Raw genomic sequence first — 18,177 nt, 5'->3', positions numbered from 1 at the left:
ACACTCGGATATCTGAGCGTCACCGTGAAAACATAATCGGACATTTGATATTTGATTGAATTTTATTGTTTTGCCTTTGGGGTGGCACCTGGGGTGGCCAGTCTGGTTTGGGGGGTGGCCTGTGCCCCCCCAGGCCACCCCGCTGGACACGCCATTGACAATAACCAACTTCTGGAGAAGTCCCTCCTCCACTGAGCTCTTTAGATATTTACCTTGCATGTCATGCAGACTACAGTAACCACTAAAGCGCACTCCCCCCCTCCCCCCCCCCCCAAAACAAAACTAAACAAAACAAAAAACAAAACACAAAACCTTAAAACAATGCTGTAAACCCAGAAACCGAGAATGTCCTTTTGCATTTCTTGTACAACGTTAGCAGCCAGCACGGCACACCTTGTAGCTCGGGTTTATCTGAAAACGACCTAAGGTTACTGAGGGTTTAAGCCATGCTGCGAGTATTAAAACGGTGTGAAATCTCCCCAGGCTACAACGAGAACACTGTTCACACAAATGTTAGGCGCTTTTCCAAAGCGGCGGAGCTAACAGCTAGGAGCTGGCTAAAGTTAGCTAAGCAGCTTACGTAAAAAAAAATCACTCGTTTGCAGAGACTGTTAGCATTTATTTCAACGCTGAAAATCCTACCAAAGGTTATTAAAAGCTTTGATCTATGTAACTTACCTCTGTACAGTAGCTAGCCAAGAATCAGCTAGTCACTGACGGTCGCCACTTAGCATTTGAGTTCCCTTTTTTGAGTGACGAGTGCTGGTTAGAAAGCCGACTGGTGGGTGGGCAGTTTAGTAGTTTTGTCCCTTTCGGCTTGCCGTAGAAGATTTGTTGTGGTTTTGTTGTATCAGGAAGCACATTTGAAGTTAGCTCGCTGGACTAATTTTGATTTAAGGTCTTACTTCGCTATTATAAGTCGTTATTAAGGACGGCTCTCTTTATCGATCATTGATTGCTTTTGCATCGCGAAGCTGGGGCGGGTTTCCTACCTGCTTATGGCGTGTTTTTGTTTGTGATAAGATGCATTAGTCAGCTCAACTACAATAGCTTAGGGACAAGGTGCAGCATGAAACCCATGATAATGAGGTAAGCTGCAACGAGATGTTGTCACGAGTGTTTAAATTGTCTTAGCTCAAAGATTTCTAAGTGGTGTTTAACTACAGAGACTACAGAGATTTTAAACCTACGCAGTTTCCCTGTTCAGTTACCATCTATTCACACCAACTAAACCTAATGCAGTCTGAAATGCAGTGTTTAGTTTTTTTCGGAAAGTTATTTATTTAGTTAGTTAATGTAAGGAGAATTAATGAAAACAATATCACATTTCACGTAGACAAATATCGTTACCAATGGTGATGGACAAATTGACAGGTGAGGTCAGACAGGAGTCTCGCTGGTATATGATGTTTGCAGACAACGTTGGGATTTGTACTTAGAGGAAAGAGCAAGTGGGAGAGAACCTGAAAAGGTGCAGGTATTGTCCGGAGAAAAGAGGAATGAAAGTTAGTAAACTAAGAGGGAGAGGAAAGGTAATGAATGTCGATGGGCTACATACCTGGATTCAACCATCCAAAACAAGGCAGGTAGGGTGGGAGTGTTACGAATGTCAGGGGCGATTAGTGGCAGAAGGATACCAGCAAGAGTGAAAGGGAAGTTTTACTAGATGGTTTGCAAGTTAGACCTCCTTTCATTTATGGTTTGGAGACGGTGGCACTGACAAAAAAACAAACAAAAAAACAGGAGGCACAGCTGGAGGTGCCAGAGGTGAGAATGTTAAGATTTTATTTAGGTTTAGGTTTATTTTGTTTAGGTTTAGAGCTAGAGAGTTAGAGAGGCAAGGCTGAAATGCTTTGGATATGTGGAAAGCAGGAGTAGTGGATGGATACAGAGCTGCCAGGCAGTAGGAAAAGAGGAAGACCATAGAGGAGCTTTGTTGATGTATAGTGAAAGAGGACATGCGGAGAGTTGGTGTGCCAGAGGACAATTCTGAGGATAGGGTCCGATGGGGGCAGAAGCAGCTGAAAGAAGAAGAAGAAGAAATATTGTGACCAAAATATTCTACATGAAGTATTTTATTATAATAGAATAATAACACACAATTTGATAAGAAAGGAAAATGTAGTGTAAAAAATATAGAATACTAAATTTGAGTGTAAGACTAACAGCTCAGTTTATTTTATGTGTTATTAGCATGATACTAGCTGTATTTATTTATACTACTGACAGTTTATATAACAGCTATCATCAGCACTATATCCCCAACTTAAATGTGCTATTCCAATCAATATGATAACAGTAATCTGATCTTGCTTTGTGCTCTGCGTAGGCAGTGTGTGCTTCATGGACCGAGTGGATAATGTCTGTGATCCTGTTTGCCTTTGTGGTTCGGGTCAGGGATGGACTCCCCCTGTCAGCCTCCACAGACTTTGAACACAACCGAGAGCTCCAGCAGAGGAAGCAGCAGATTAAGACCATCAGCAAGGCGCTGGCCCGCTTCCCCGACAGAGGGACCATTAAGGGCCAGGAGCTCAATATATAGTAAGCACGCAACAAATGAAAAGCAGCAGCAGCAGCACACAGATTCATAAGAACCTGTCTAACTGCAAAAATGCACAACACACAGCCTTAAAGCAAATCGGCACGTATTTGGTTTTGTGGTACGGTCGACATACGCAGTGTTGTCCATGTGAACAGAGGGGCATCCACGTCACGCTGCTTCAGGCTGTTTGTTTACTAAACACCTTTTCTCCTCTCACCTGTTCAGCTTCGTCTCTTCAGAGGGTGTATCCTACATGACTGTGTGTCACTGCAGCCTCCCTGTTGCTAAAGCCTTCTGCTTCCTGGAAGATCTGCGCTGGGAGTTCACAGCATGCTTCAAAAGCACTGTTGTTGCCTTGGCAGCCAGGCCATATCCATTTTTGGAATTTGGTGAGGGGAGCGAAATTGCCTCATATAGATTTGATAGTGTCTTTTGGGATTGCAAAAGTTTTTTCTTTCTTTTGCTTTAAATTTAAGATGTGTTAACACACAATTAAATAAATTAAATCTTTGAATTTACCTCTGAATCTTGCTGCCAACTGACAGACAGCATTATTCAGAAGCTGAAGCAGCAGTACAACCACAGTGGTGGCCCGGCCCTAGAGGTGACTTTGGCAGAAGTCCAGGAGGAGCTGAGGATCCATCCACCTCAAGTAATAAACCTGGATGAGGTGGAGCTAACCAATGGCACTGCAAATGGGCACATGGAGCAGGGTCCTGGATCTGGTAAGGCTAAAAGCACTTGAAACAGAGCACTCTGCTTCCTGCCTTTGACAGCCAGTATGAATTCTTTGTAATGCAGGAATGAGGATATTTTCTTGCTTCTCATTGTGTTTTCTTGTTTTGAAGTGTTTATATTGTCGCTTTCTTGTGTTTAACAGGTCAAAATCAAAGACTGGAACCAGTGACGGCCCCGGGCATCCTCTCTCTCATCCTCAATATCATGTGTGCGTCTTTGAATGTTATCCGTGGGGTTCACCTCATGGAGTACACGTTCCAGGTACAATTAGTGCTGGCATCTGATTACTGTCATTTCAAATATTATTAATGGTGCTGTTTATTTGGGGAGTCTAAATGATGTGAAAAACAATCATAAGTTGTAACTTTCTCTCTTGCATAGCAAACCAGTTTGTTTGTTTGTTTGTTTAAGTCGGGATATTTGGAAATAGGCTTGCGTAAGCTAATTTTAATTACAGATAAGGTAAGCTGGCTGAACTGACCGCTGTGCATTAGCATTTTACGGTGAAAGCTGAGTTGTTATCATGAGGTGTGCACAAATTGGGTGAATTAATCAGAAATAAACGCAGCAAGCCGACTGAGACCGGAAAACAAATCAACTTTTTTAAAAGTTTATGTATTATTTTTGTTTTCGCAGGATGATTATGAAAGCATTTGGAATGTTGTGGCATTTCTCCTGGCATTTGCTTGCTGTGTTTTTCAGGTAAATAGTAGTTCACATAGTAGCTTGACTCTTGATTGCAAACAGAAATATGCTGCCGTCCATCTTTCTCTGACGCTTCTCCGTGTGAATCGCTCCGTAGTGCCACCTCTACCTTTTCCACTCATCTGTGAAGAAACTGAAGTGCTTCACTCTGTTAAGTGTGATCGTCCTATGCAACTTGCACCTGCTCGGCTTGAGAAACGCGTGGCAGCTCCTCTTCCACGTTTCCGTTGCCTCCTTGTCTACCGTGCTCATCCTGACTCGCAAAGTCCAAGACAGAACCAGCGACTGTGGCGTCTGAGGAGCGCAGGACAGCGAAATTTGTTGCACCGCTGCAGTTTTCAGTGCAGGCGAGAAAGAGCGAGGACGTAATCGGCTCGATCCACGATAACGAAGATGTCTTGTGGATTTTTAACAAAAGATTGAAAAAGTACAATAACAGGCTCGTATTTTCTCATGTGCAGTATGTACTCCAACTTTCTGTACATTTGTGTACAACAAGAATATCGGAAAATGCAGTGATTTTTGGATTCTTAAAATGCTCCGATTAACCTCAAACCAGGAAAAAATGCATATGAAGAACAACACTGATGAATCCCAGTCAAGCCCAACTTTTGGGAAAAGTTTTTTTTTTTTTTTTTTTTTTTTTTTTTCTTTTTAAATGACATCAGAAACAGCAGTATGCGACATTACGTGATGGCAGAGCTTCAGTTCATCCTTTGTCATTTTTTTTTTTTTTTTTTTTTTTAATAAATAGGACAGGGGGAATGAATGAGAGAGAGAGGGGGAGAGAAAGAAAGAAAACCAAAGGGGAGAAGAGACGGTGAGAAGGGGGGGGGAAGAGAGAGAAAAAAAAAAAAAGAACTCCTGGGTCACTTGTATGGAGAGAAAAAAAAAAAACAAACAAAAAAAAACAAACAGAGGAGACAGCAAACAACAAAGAGCAACATAATAATAGAGAAAACAAAGCACCATCACAATAAACTAGCTAGTCATAGATATCAATATTTACTAAATAATAAACGATATTGTGCAGCACGCAAGATAGACAGCGCACAGTGTGCTTTGAGGTAGCAGCCAAGAAAGCTTTAGTCCGCGTCTGTGAATACCCATGTGTGCATACCTGTGTGGATCAGCATGCTTGCATTCCAAAGGTTTCTCCATGTAATGATCTGCTAGGGAGTGTGGGGGGGCCACAGCCCCGTCCTCCAGGGTGTGAAGCGGGTATGGAGGAGATCAAAACTCCAGACATCCAGAGGCCCCCAGAACACAAGAGACCATGGAAGACCAACAGAGGGGCAGCCGCTGGGAAAAGTTTTGAAAGAAGATGGAAGAGCTTTTTTTCAGTCAAAGTTTTTCCCGTTATGTTGGTGGGTTTATAATTGAATGCATTTGTTCTCACACCCAGCTCAGTATTTCTGTTGTCACAGAGCACTGATTAGCTTTTCATAATCATTTTACACTCAGTGACATCAAGTTAAAATTGATTTCAGTTGTACTTTTCCCAGAAAATAAGATAGTCCGTCCTGCGCTGGTAGGCGTATGATAACTAAATTATTTAATGTAGCTTAACTGAATTACTCTATAGCCTAAAAAGGAAAAAAAAAAATCAAATGTGTAAATATAAAGCTATGGTTGCTCTACTTCTTTCTGTGTGGCAGTGCAAATATGGTTGATGGGTTTGGTTTATTTTGTTATATATTTTATAGCCAGTGCTCAGCTTCTCGTTGCAAAGGTTCACATTTAAGGGCTTCATTATTTAGCAACTTCACAGTCTGTTCTGAAAGGGAATGTGTTAATCATATGTTCAGCTGTGGTTTGATTTTGAGGTTTGTTTGTTTTTTTAACAACGACTCATTTTAGACCCCTCGTTAGAAGAAAGTTGTTTCACCTCATCTCCAAAATAAGCTTGCTGTTGATCTCTAAATTGTGATGATATCAATATGCTTGTTTTATTAAGCTATTGCTAAGGTCGGCCTTAGCTGTTCTTCCTGAGGCCTGTACTATGAAGAAAGTTCAACATACCAGGGTGTCTTTATGCTACCTGTTCACTTTTGCTAACGCTGGCATTCAGCAGTCACGTGAAGCTAATTATTGACTCCCTGAAGTTAACCCAGGGTCTCCTTTGGACCTTCAATTGAAAGGGGTGGTGTTGGCAGTATCTGACCAATCACAAACGTGGACAACTGCTGGCAGTATAGCAGCTGATTTTACAAAGGAAGATAAAATAATACAATGGGGGAAACATGAAAAGGTTAAACACATAAAAGAGACTGAAAGCAACACACCCACTGCAGACAAAGGAGCAAGATGAGTGTCTGCCAAATCCAGCTTCATAGTACGGGCCTTGGGAGTCTGGTATGCATTCACAAAGATGCAAAAAGAAGAAGCAAGCCCTTCTTATAAAGGTATTATTAAAATTCATAGACAAGAACATGAAAGGTTTTTTTTTTTTAACTACCTATAACAGGATATTAAACAGCATATTTTGTATTGAATGTACGCATTTCCAACAATAAGTAATCCTTCTTCTCCAGTGTAATTCCTATTTCATGTTTCCACATATGAGAAAGTATGCGAACGTGTAAAAGCACTGATTATATTGCAGTTTGTTAGAAAAACTGCACTATTTATGGAGACAGTTATGGAAATTATCCTTTGAATATGTTCCTGTTTTCTGTTTACCTATTGGTTTGTTTCAAAAGCCTCTATTTCCTAGGGAGTGGAGTAGATCCAATATTTGTTTCTCACATTGATGTAAACATAGAAATCTAGATAAATACCACTGCTGTGCTGCTGAAGAAGTAGACTAAGAATAATTTTACTGTCAGTTTTTGTTTTTCTTACGCACTCCGTTTTTAATGGCTAAAAGTTGCACTCAATATCAGAGGAAGTAGATCGTTAGTTTTATAGAGTTAGTTAAACATGTAGCATCAGGAATTATGTAAAATCCATCCTTTCTTTTTTAATGTTTGATCCCTTGTTCGAGGACTTTTAAAGGCTGCATTTCTTACAGCAATCCGAAGGTCTTTAACTTTATTGCACTGTTAGAGAGGGACAAAAAAGCTTATTAGTTTTATTGTAATGTAGCTTCAGTTTACACATGTGTGCCCTTTAGTAATGCTAGACTTTACTTTTTTCTTAAAAAGGTTGTTTTATCCTGAACTCCTGGCATTTGCTTGATGAAAAGCCTTTAGATTCACTGAAGTTCACTGGGGCTGCGAGGTTTCAAGTAGATTAGGGAATAGTGAACTGTTCAAACAACATAATTTTGTTTTTAATTGTTATGCTACTGATTAATTGAGTCCAACTGTTATATTGGCGCGGCGGGTATGTTCGCTGTTGATATCGGCATCTATGTATAACCATCCTAAATAAAAATTAAAAAGTAAAGGAGAGATGGAGAACACGCCCTTCATCCATGGTATGAATGTTGGTGTAGTGTGTGAACCAGAGGACCCTCTGCAACATCTCTGTGGGCAGCATTAGTGTGAACGCCACAAACACAACCAGCTGATCTGAGTAGAGTCTGGCTGAGCATAAACGAGTAATCTGCAACTTGTTGTGACAATAAAGCAAGATTATTTTTAAAGTACGCTGTCATGATATAAGGACTCATAAAGAAATTACAGATAACAAATGTTCGGGAACTTTATGTTTTGTGAAGCCAGAAGAAAAAATATTGTTCGGTATTGGTTTTAAAAATCCTATGCCTGTCAGCCGCTACTGGATATTTTGTGCGTAGGATTTTGGTGATGCTAATATTTTTGATATGTAGGAGGTTTTACTGATTCAGCATTTTCCAGTAGAGAAACTGTATTTAAATACACTGCTGACCAAATGATTTGTAACAAAATGTTTTTAAGATGTTGAACCAAACCATTTGGAGCATTTTTTTTTCCTCTTGAAATGAAAACGAAGGATAAAGTTTGTTTTTAGAAGAAAACATACAGTGCAAATGCAGCCTGTAACTGAAATGTGACAGTTTTCAAGTTTGCAGGTTAGAAAACCCTTTATGTTCGCGAGACCAGCCTGAGTCTCTAATCCTTGGACGGTTTCTCTTTTAAAATGAAGAACAGTTATTTGTATAAATTGTGGGTTTACTGTTTTGTGACTCTATTTATAATGATTGAAAATGATGGAACTGTGTCATTTATTGTAACTGCCAAAAACGCTTTTGATTACAGGGCATTTTCCCCATCTGGTAAAACTGACATTTCATTAATAAATAGTGTCTTTTTTTCCATTTCCTTATTTTTGCTTTGTGAGTTCATGGCAGGAAAACCTGCAGCAGTGATTGAACAGTACCAACATGAAAAATGTTAATTACTTTGACTAATGGGCCCATTTAACTTTTATATATGTCTATATGCAGAATTTTAAATCTGAAATTGCATGCAAAACAAATCAAAAAAGATTTTGGCCAAGTAACCAAATTAGAAATAATATGCCAATAATATGCCACAGCACACCTGAAACACTGACCACACTGAGTGTACTTTCCAAATATTACACCAGATGGAGCTCTTACAGTGTCAAAGAGACTTGCAGTCACTGACAGAAACAAATGAAACTCAAAAATGTTTTGAAGCTTTTAAACACATGGAGAATATTGTGGAACAGCCCTGTGACACTAGATAATATAGTAAATATAGTTTTATTTATGTATTTAACATCAAAGATAGAATAAAGCCTGTTGGGAAGGGAGAAAATGTGCATAAAACTACTAGTGTTGCAACAGGTTACACAACACACTTGATAGAGAAGCTTTAAAGTTATGACATTAACCCTTGTATGGTGTTCAGGTCTGTGAGACCCGTTTTCAGTTTTTCTCAAGAGAAAAATTAAACAATTAATTATTTTTTCAACCTGAAATTCATTGGCTTTGGCTTATTTTCTGTGAAGAACATAAATCCGAACTAATTTTCAATGACCTCATACTGTACCTCCCCCCACGCATTTACATTACATACAAGGTGTTCGGGTCCACTGGACCCAGGTCTAATAAAAGTGTTGAAAGTGCAGGTCCTGTGTTCCCACACTCTGTCTTCCTCCTTTCTGGTGCTGCTGATAGTGTTTTCTTCCCCTCCTGCTCCCGCACAAAGTTGCAACATTGTTGAAAATTCAACTATCAACACCGTCTGCTCTTACATTCCCACACATTTTACCCTCTTTCTTGAGGGATCCAAATTTTATTTTCTCATACCCTGTCCCACCTGCAAATTAGGGGCATAATACTATAAATAAGACTTTGCCAGTGTGGTTCCTTATCACAACTGATCAAGATGGCAAAAGATTATCTGCTGCGAGGGCCATCCAATTGATTTTGGAAGAGGGGCTTCGGATGATGATGTTGACAAAGAGGTTTCAGAATATTTCACATTTCTGAAAATTCAGTCTGACAGTGACTTTGAAGAAGAGGATGAGGTTGAGCATCATTTAGTAACAAAACGAAGACGAGCACCCCATCTGCTGCCAGCTCCAGGACCAGAACAAGCCCACCAGACAGCAAGTGAAGAAATATGGATGTCAATAACTGGTGAAATTGAATGGTCTTCTTGCCCAAGAAATGAGCCACCCTGCAGAGCTGTTACTGTGATAAGCCAGGGCCAACATGGCTGACAGTTACTCATGTGCAGGACATCAAGTCTTCATTTGAGCTTTTCATCCCAGATTCCATCCAGAAAATTATTCTGGATTGCAGTAATCTAGAAGGAAGGTGTGTTTTTGGAGAGAGGTGGAAGGAGATGGACCAAATTCAATTCAAAGGCCTACTTTGGGGTTCTTATCCTTGCAGGAGTTTTCAGGTCCAAAGGGGAATCCACAGAATCCCTGTGGGATGCAGAAACCGGCAAGAACCTTTCCGTTCATCAGTGTCTCTGGAAAACTTCCACAAAATTTCCAGGATTATCCGTTATGATAACCGAGACGACAGACCAGCTCGACGGCAGTGAGACAAGCTAGCTGCCATCAGGACAGTGTGGGATAAGTGTGTGCGCCACCTCCCCCTGTTTTACAAACCTGGGCCTAATGTCACCATTGATGAGCAGCTGATCCCATTTAGTTGTGAAACATATTGCTTCACGTGTAAATGTGTTCCACTCACTCCACTTGATTATAACTGATTTATTTTTTTATAACATTTTATAAAAAAACAAAAACAAAAAAAAACGAGAAGCACATTAATTCATAAATGTGATCTAACAAAGGTAAAGGGAAAAAATTAACCATGTTTGCTGTTCATATGGCTTGTAATTGGGATGAAGTAAACATCTGTTGAGTAATTTAACATAAAATTGTTTGATAGTGTTGATTTGGAAAGCCAAAACTCTAGCGGGTCCACCAGACCCATGAACACTGGCTGAGTAACAAAAATATGAACACCACACAAGGGTTAAACATGGATTAAATAAAGTCCACATATATCCTTACCAACCACTTTATGATATTGTTGTTCATTCAAATATCTAATCAGCCAATCACATTGCAGCAAATGAGTGCATTTAGTATTGGAGATGATCTGCTGAAGTTCCAACTGAGAGTCAGAATAGAGAACAAAGGTGATTTATATGAGTTTGAATGTGGGATGGTTGTTGGGGTCAGACGGGCTGGTCTGGTTATTTCAGAAACTGCTGATTTACTGGGATTTTCCCACATTACCATCTCTAGGGTTTACAGAAAATGGTCTGAAAATATCCAGTGAGCAACAGTTATCTGTTGATGCCAGAGGTCAGAGGAGAATGACCAAGTTGATAGGAAGGCAGCACTAGCTCAAATAACCGATCATTACAGCCAAGATATGCACATATTACTTTAAACCTTGAAGAAGAAGCAGAAGATGACATTGGGTGTCACTCCTGTCAGCAAAGAACAGGAAACGGAGGATACCGTTCACACGAGGTCACCAAAATTGGACAACAGAAGACTGGAAAAACTTCTGATGAGTTTTGATCTCTGCTGTGATAGTTGGATGGTACAGTCTAAATTTGGCGTGCCCCCAACATGAAAGCACGGATCCATCCTGCCTTGTATAAACTGTTCAGGCTGATGGTGGTGTACTGGTGTAGGATGTTTTTCTTGGCACACTTTGGCCCTTCAGTACAATATGAGCATCATTTAAACACCGCAGCATAAATAAGTATCCTTCCTCACCATGTCCATCCCTTTATGACTGCGGCGTACCCATCTTGTAATGCTTGCTTCCAGCAGGATAACACAACATGTCATAAAACTCAAATAATCTCAGACTGGTTACTTGAACATGACATGACTGAATCCACTATACTCAAATGGCCTCCACAATCACCACATCTCAATCCAAAAGAGCACCTTTGGGTTTGGGTGTTTTGTGTCACGGATGGATGCGCAGCCAACAAATCTGCAGAAACTGGGATGCTATTATGTCAGCATGGACTAAACCTATGTGATGAATGTTTCCAATGACGTGTTAGTGAGGAATAAAGGCCATTCAGAATGCAGAAGGATCTCCAGCCTGACCTTATGAATGTGTCGATTCAGATTAGCTGGTGCTGACTCGAACAAACAATATGCTTTTTATGCCATAAAAGAAGCCTTAGAAGATTAGGGTGTAAACGCACTGTATAGGATGTTTATATTAAATCCTCAGAGTCTTTGTTTCTAATGAATATTTTAGAATATTACAAAAAAATCAGGCTTCTTTGACTAAATGTAAATTGATTTTTAAAAAGAAGCTGTTTACAGTATTTTCCTGTGTCTGGGAAAATTAAGCATTCCACATTAGGGTCAGTGTTCAGAGTCATTGATGTGCTTTTCAGGGGTTTAAATCTTTATGCAGCTGAAGGTACAGGACCAGCCTTGAGAGTAATGAGAAAAGCTGTCAGTCTTTTATTAAATAAAAATAAAGTGTCTTGTATCTGTTCTTCTCTTGTTGTTGGTGTCTGAATCTTAACATTTGGTCCAGAACATATTCAGCCTTTGATGCCAGGCTCTGCAGAGATGGGAATGATGCTAAAGTAGTTTCATTGAAATGTGCATTGGTCTTTAAAGATCTTTAGCCTAAAACTATATCAAGTGTCTATTTAATATCTGAGAGTTGAACCCATAAAAGTATCCTACAACTCTGACAGATTGTCTCTGTTTCCACTAATTCAAAAGCACTGACATATTTGTGTTATCTCTGTAAAGCACAGTCTTTTAAGTGTTTATCAGTGTTCTCGCATCAAATAAAGAAAGAAATATTTGAAGTTGCAACCTAGAAAGGAGCTCACATATAATCCTGCAGTGCCACATTGCATCTAAATTAAACAATGAGTGTCAGATGTTATCCTCATTAGCAGAGATTAACCCCTTTTATCCTAATTGGCGGGGGCTACTGCTGTCGAGAAGCTCTCTTTCCCCTAACAAATAGACGTAACAGCTGGGTGGTCTTGTTGAAGTGTTTATGGCTCACATTTCTTTTGCACTTCTCCTCCTACATGTTTACAGAACAGCAGCACTGTTTGCCTTATCCGCTTTGGGTGATAAACAAGTTTACAGAGTAAAAAAGGCAAGCTGTGGTTTGAAGAAGGTACTGCTGCTGCACGGTGTATGTTTGCATATCCCAGGAGCACTTGTTCACAGGGTACTTAAAAATCCTTATTGTTATATAAATGGAATTACATTTTAAAAATCTGAATGTTAATTGGTTTAACACATGTGTTGAGAGAGTGCATGTAAAATGTGAGCCACAAGTGGAGCGTTCCAAATAAGTTGGAACAACCATGGCTTGTGAAACCTTTGCACAGGTACCTAAAGCGCAGAAGTATTCACTAAAAACATTCCTTCTGATGTGTGTGCTAGTTCCATTATTAGGTTAGTTTTTTGGATAAAAGACAGGTAAGTTTGGGGGTGTTAGTGGTTTGATCGACAATAGACTCGTTTCAGTTTATTCAGTAGGCTACCATATTTTTGGGATTATAAGGCACACTTATCGACAGTGCGCCTTATGTACGAATTCTGGTTGTGCTTACTGACCTCGAACCGATTTTATGTGGTACACGGTGCTCAAAAATCTGTCAAAAAATGTTTTAGTACGACTTTGGTAAGCTACGGAGCCGCACCGCTCGATGGATTGTTGTAGCATTATGGCCACTGTAGTCAGGAGCCTCACGGAGTAATCTGGGTCCAAAACTCTGTCCGCTTCAGGTCCCAAAGTCAAACGAGCACTGCGGCATCACTGAGAGTTACAAACTGTCTAAATTATTTTGTCTTTAGTAAAATGATCAGCGTTGCTGCTTTACCAGGTGTAACAATTAAGTTTAACATCCATGCATCCATGAAAACAGAATTTATTAAATTTAACGGAGTTAGAAGTTAGCAGAAAGTTAGCTCGCTAGTTTCCACCTAAACATGATATAGCATGTTCTGACTGAGAGATTTCTGAAAATAAAACCTACAGCTCTGCTATCACTTCCAATATAAATGAAGACAGAAAACTGCACAGCAGTGACTTTTATAGGGTTACTGAAGTTGGACTAGCTGGTATATAATGATGTGCTATGTGATCACTAGAGACACAGGTACGTTAGCATAACATTAGCACAGTGAAGCTGAAGGATGAACGCTAACTTTTTTTCACTCTATAAAAGTTAACATGAGGATTCCCGATGGTTAGGGACAAATGCAATCGCATGGCAGGATGCTGTAAACGGACCAAACTTCAGTCAGGAGAACAACTGAGATAATCCATCCACAATATGAGGTTAGTCATTAATATACTGCAACAATATGGGAATAGAGCAGCTGCGAGAGAATTCAACATTAATGAATCAATGTTACGGGAGTGGAGGAAGCAAGAAGAATGAGTTGAGTTGTTTGACTTATCTGACTGTTTTCTTTTGCTTAATGCGCCTTATAATCCAGTGTGCCTTATGTATGAAAACAGACCCGTTCATCGACAGTGCACCTTATTATCTGAAAAATACGGTAAGTAAATATTAAACTAATGTTTTCTATTCTTTATTTGCATGTCTAGTGTTTGGTAGGTTTCCCACTTGTCCTGTTTCCCACATACAGTGGGGAAAATAAGTACAAAACATATAAACATTTTTTCAGTAAATGTATCTCTAAGGAAGCTATTGAGTTGTTTTTTTCACCAGATGTTGGTAACAAGAGTAATCCACACATGCAAAGAAATCAAAACAAATAATTCTATAAATTAAGTTATGTGCGATAAAGTGGAGTGATACAGTGAATTAGTATTGAACATGTGAAGAAAAGCATGTGCAAAAGGGCAATTCAAGAAACCAGCTGAAATCTTTCTATGTTTAGAAAGCAATCCTGCCCTCTATCAGTGCAAATTAATAACTGCCTTTTTCTATGTCATCAATTAGGTTCACCAGCTTCTGCTGAAAATTTCATGTCAGTAGCTCCATTAGAAATATATATACACCAAGAAAAATGTTTTTTCCCCACTGTGTGAAAGATGGGTATATCAGAAGCTATCTCTTGGCCTCATTTAGGCTCCATTGCAAATGACAGGGGTAATCATGCTACGTGCTTTTCTGTATTTTGACTGTCCTATGCCTTCAGTAGTAGGCCTGCCCTTTGTTTTCTCCTGCAGGTTCTAATTAGCAGCTCTCCCATCTAATAAAGGAAATGACTTCACCTGATTGGGAGCATATGCAAGCTGATTTCCTTCAGAAATGTGTCTCTCTCTTCCTGGAACACTTGTTTTTTATTTGCTTTGGCTTGACTGTGTTGTAGTTATTCCAAGTTTAAGCCACATGTAGCTTTAGATTCGTTTTTGTCACGGCTGCCGAGGCGAGCCGTGTGGTATTGAAGGGAGAAAGGACCCAAAACGCAGGCAGTAGATGATAATGCTGGTGATGTTTTATTTACACAGTGGTGAGAAGGCAAAACAGGCAAGAGGGAAGACAAAACTAAAGATCTAAACTGGAAAAGCTAAATGACAAACCCAAGAGGGTACCAGAATGGGGTGAGAGGCAGCGCGCCACAGACGAGGGACAGGACACCGTGGACCACAGAGTAACACAGACAAACCGGCAACAGGCAGGAGAACACACAGGGCTTAAATACACACACCAGTAATCAGGGGATGAGAGACAGGAGGGCAACACAGCTGGGAGGAATCAGAGCTGACGGGACAGGGGAAACGTAAACTGAACACACTCACATCAGACAGAGGCCTTCATAATAAAACAGGAAACTCAGACACGGGGAACCAAACAAGACACAGAACTAAACAGACAGATTCACAAACAGACGGGGTGACACCATAGACAGACAGAGACACAGACGCAGACTCAGAGGCAGACCGAATATACCACATAGAACTCAAACAATAATAATCATCAATCTAATAAACTAGAAAATGATAATAAACTAAAAGCGCTGGGTCACCGACCCAGGACCATGACAGTTTTCTTTTGTTCACCATTTTTGAATTATGATCAATACATTTTTGCTCTGTAACTCTACTTTTGTTGTTACATCCTAAATAAGCCAGGCATAACAAATGGGGGCTTGTCCAGGATTCAAACCATAATCGCATATACTGAACAAGTATAAGTAAAGGGCAATAGATACAAGTTTGAAAACCCAAAATTCAAATAAATAATAGAAGATTAGTAAAAACGCATAACTTTTCAGGACAATGTGGATACAGTGTTGAAGTAAGCTGTCTCAGTATTGTGAAGGTAATGTATATACACTCAACAAAAATATAAACGCAACACCTTTGTTACTGCTCCCATTCCCCATGGGATGGACGTAGAGACCTAAAATTCATTCCAGATACACAATATAACCATCCCTCCCAAACAGTGGTCACAAATCAGTCCAAATGTGTGGTAGTGGGCACATCTGCCATATTGAGATAATCCATCCCACCTCACAGGTGGGATCACATCAGGATGCTGATCTGATATCATGAGTAGTGCACAGGTGTACCTCAGACTGCCCACAACAAAAGGCCACCCTGGAATGTGCAGTTTTTTGCGCTATTGGGGGTCTGGGGACCCAGAACCGGTCAGTATCTGGTGTGACCACCATTTGCCTCATGCAGTGCAACACATCGTCGCATGGAGTCTATCAGATTGTCAATTGTGGCCTGTGGAATGTTGGTCCACTCCACTTCAATGGCTGTGCGAGGTTGTTGGATATTTGTGGGAACTGGTACACGCTGTCGTATACGCCGGTCAAGCACATCCCGAACATGCTCAATGGGTGACATGTCCGGTGAGTATGCTGGCCATGCAAGAACTGGGACATTCTCAGCTGCCATCTGCCCTGAACAATGTGAACCATGATTCATCCGTGAAGCGCACACCTCTCCAACGTGCCAGACGCCATCGAATGTGAGCATTTGCCCACACAAGTCTGTTACGGCGACGAGCTGGAGTCAGGTCAAGACCCCGATGAGGACGACGGGCATGCAGTTGAGCGTCCCTGAGGCGGTTTCTGACAGTTTGTGCAGAAATTGTTTGGTTGTGCAAACCAATTGTTCCAGCAGCTGTCTGGGTGGCTGGTCTCAGACGATCTTGGAGGTGAACCTGCTGGATGTGGAGGTCCTGGGCTGGTGTGGTTACACGAGGTCTGCGGTTGTGAGGCCGGTTGGATGTGCTGCCATATTCTCTGAAACGCCTGTGGAGACGGCTTATGGTTAAGAAATGAACATTCAATGCACGGGCGACAGATCTGGTTGACATTCCTGCTGTCAGCATGCCAATTGCACGCTCCCTCATTGCTTGTGGCATCTGTGGCATTTTGCTGTGAGACAAAACTGCACATTCCAGGGTGGCCTTTTGTTGTGGGCAGTCTGAGGTACACCTGTGCACTACTCATGATGTCAGATCAGCATCCTGATGTGGCACACCTGTGAGGTGGGATGGATTATCTCAATATGGCAGATGTGCCCACTACCACACATTTGGACTGATTTGTGACCACTGTTTGGGAGGGATGGTTATATTGTGTATCTGGAATGAATTTTAGGTCTCTACGTCCATCCCATGGGGAATGGGAGCAGTAACAAAGGTGTTGCGTTTATATTTTTGTTGAGTGTATTTTAAAATAGGAAGAATAATGATAGAGCAATGAAATAGCTCACACAGAAAACCCAAAAGTAGTAGATACATTCATCTATCCTCGTATCCATTTCAGAGTCGTAGGGGGCTGGAATCTATCCCAGCTGTCATGGAGGGAAATGCAGGCTACTGCGGACGGGTCACCTGTTTGTCACAGAGAGACAGATCACCATTCATACCTATGGGCAATCTGGAATTATCATTTAACCTAACCCCACTAACTCCATTTCTTTGAACTGTGGGAGTACTTAAGTGTCAGAAATCGCAAGCAGAGAAAGGAAGAAGGTACATAATGGATAATTGTTTTCCCCTTATAGATAATTATTTGAAATAAATTATTGACTAAATTATTTAAGCTGAAAAAATGTATGTGTTCTTAGGTATAGATAAAAAAAAAAAGGTTTGAGTACCAAGTATTGATCAAACTGCTGAAAATAGGTGAATCATAAGTTGAAACTGATCAATTCTAAACATACAAGTAAAACATAAGTAAGTAAAATCTGACTTCCCCTAAAACCTGGCCAAACCCACCTTAACATCAGCAGTGGGATTGGAAACATTACTTAGAGAGGTTCTGATTGTGATTTACACTTTTATAATGACGTCCATTTAAATACATTCAAAGGTGTATTATTGACATGATTTGGTTAAATTTAGTTTTTCAGTCCGAGAGGGTTAACATGACTGTGACCGCAGAAACTCACCAAAAAAAAAACGTTATTCAGAAGTGTCCTGTTTAATGCGATTGCAGGGTCCGGTCTTCTGAAGTAGGACTATATGAAATTACTCTCAGATTTAATCAAGGTGAGTCACCCTGGCAGCCATTTCTATCCTTTTAATCTTTGTCTCAGGTTCACTGCTCAGCTGACAGCCTACACTTTGGCCTTTCCCATTAATTTCAGACGCATCATTCATCTTTCATTCCAGGTGCCATGAGTGTTACAGTCTCCCTGTGGAGGCCTTCAATATCAAAAGTGTAAAAAAATATGATGAACTTTTCTCCTTCTCTCTTTATTTTATTAGCTGTGGGCAGCAATGAACTTCACCTTTAAAGCTTACATTTTCCTTATTGTATTTGTGACTACAGTGCAGGTTTTTAAATTAACAGATTTCTTGGTTGCTTAGGGG

The 18,177-nt window shown here is 40.4% G+C and overlaps 2 protein-coding genes across 4 annotated transcripts in view; one reads left to right on the top strand and one right to left on the bottom strand.

The window, feature by feature from the left end:
* The window catches only part of nktr (natural killer cell triggering receptor), a 24,127-nt gene extending 23,315 nt beyond the window's left edge, over window positions 1–812 (bottom strand). For both annotated transcript variants that reach the window (XM_085418781.1, XM_085418782.1), the window contains exon 1: window positions 679–812. The gene's annotated coding sequence lies outside the window, so the exon portion shown is untranslated. The remainder of the gene's footprint in view (window positions 1–678) is intronic.
* A 22-nt stretch (window positions 813–834) lies between these two features.
* Window positions 835–4,633, top strand: sec22c (SEC22 homolog C, vesicle trafficking protein). Of its 2 annotated transcripts, none has more exons than XM_085418787.1 (7): window positions 835–1,089; window positions 2,398–2,541; window positions 2,768–2,931; window positions 3,088–3,267; window positions 3,423–3,541; window positions 3,917–3,982; window positions 4,083–4,633. In XM_085418787.1, exons 1-7 carry the CDS (start codon window positions 1,070–1,072, stop codon window positions 4,281–4,283), a joined length of 894 nt encoding a protein of 297 aa, XP_085274913.1. In that variant the 5' UTR covers window positions 835–1,069; the 3' UTR covers window positions 4,284–4,633. The 2 variants fall into 2 exon arrangements, with proteins under 2 accessions (XP_085274913.1, XP_085274912.1); XM_085418786.1 differs by having other exon boundaries at window positions 836–1,089; window positions 2,330–2,541.
* The last annotated feature ends 13,544 nt before the right edge of the window (window positions 4,634–18,177 follow it).

This window comes from Rhamphochromis longiceps, linkage group LG9 (assembly GCF_057381845.1).
Source record: "Rhamphochromis longiceps isolate RC_006_pf linkage group LG9, R_longiceps_female_GT1.1, whole genome shotgun sequence".
NCBI classification, from domain to species: domain Eukaryota; kingdom Metazoa; phylum Chordata; class Actinopteri; order Cichliformes; family Cichlidae; genus Rhamphochromis; species Rhamphochromis longiceps.
Note: the sequence above shows the minus strand (reverse complement) of the source record. Positions and strands in the feature narration are given on the sequence as shown.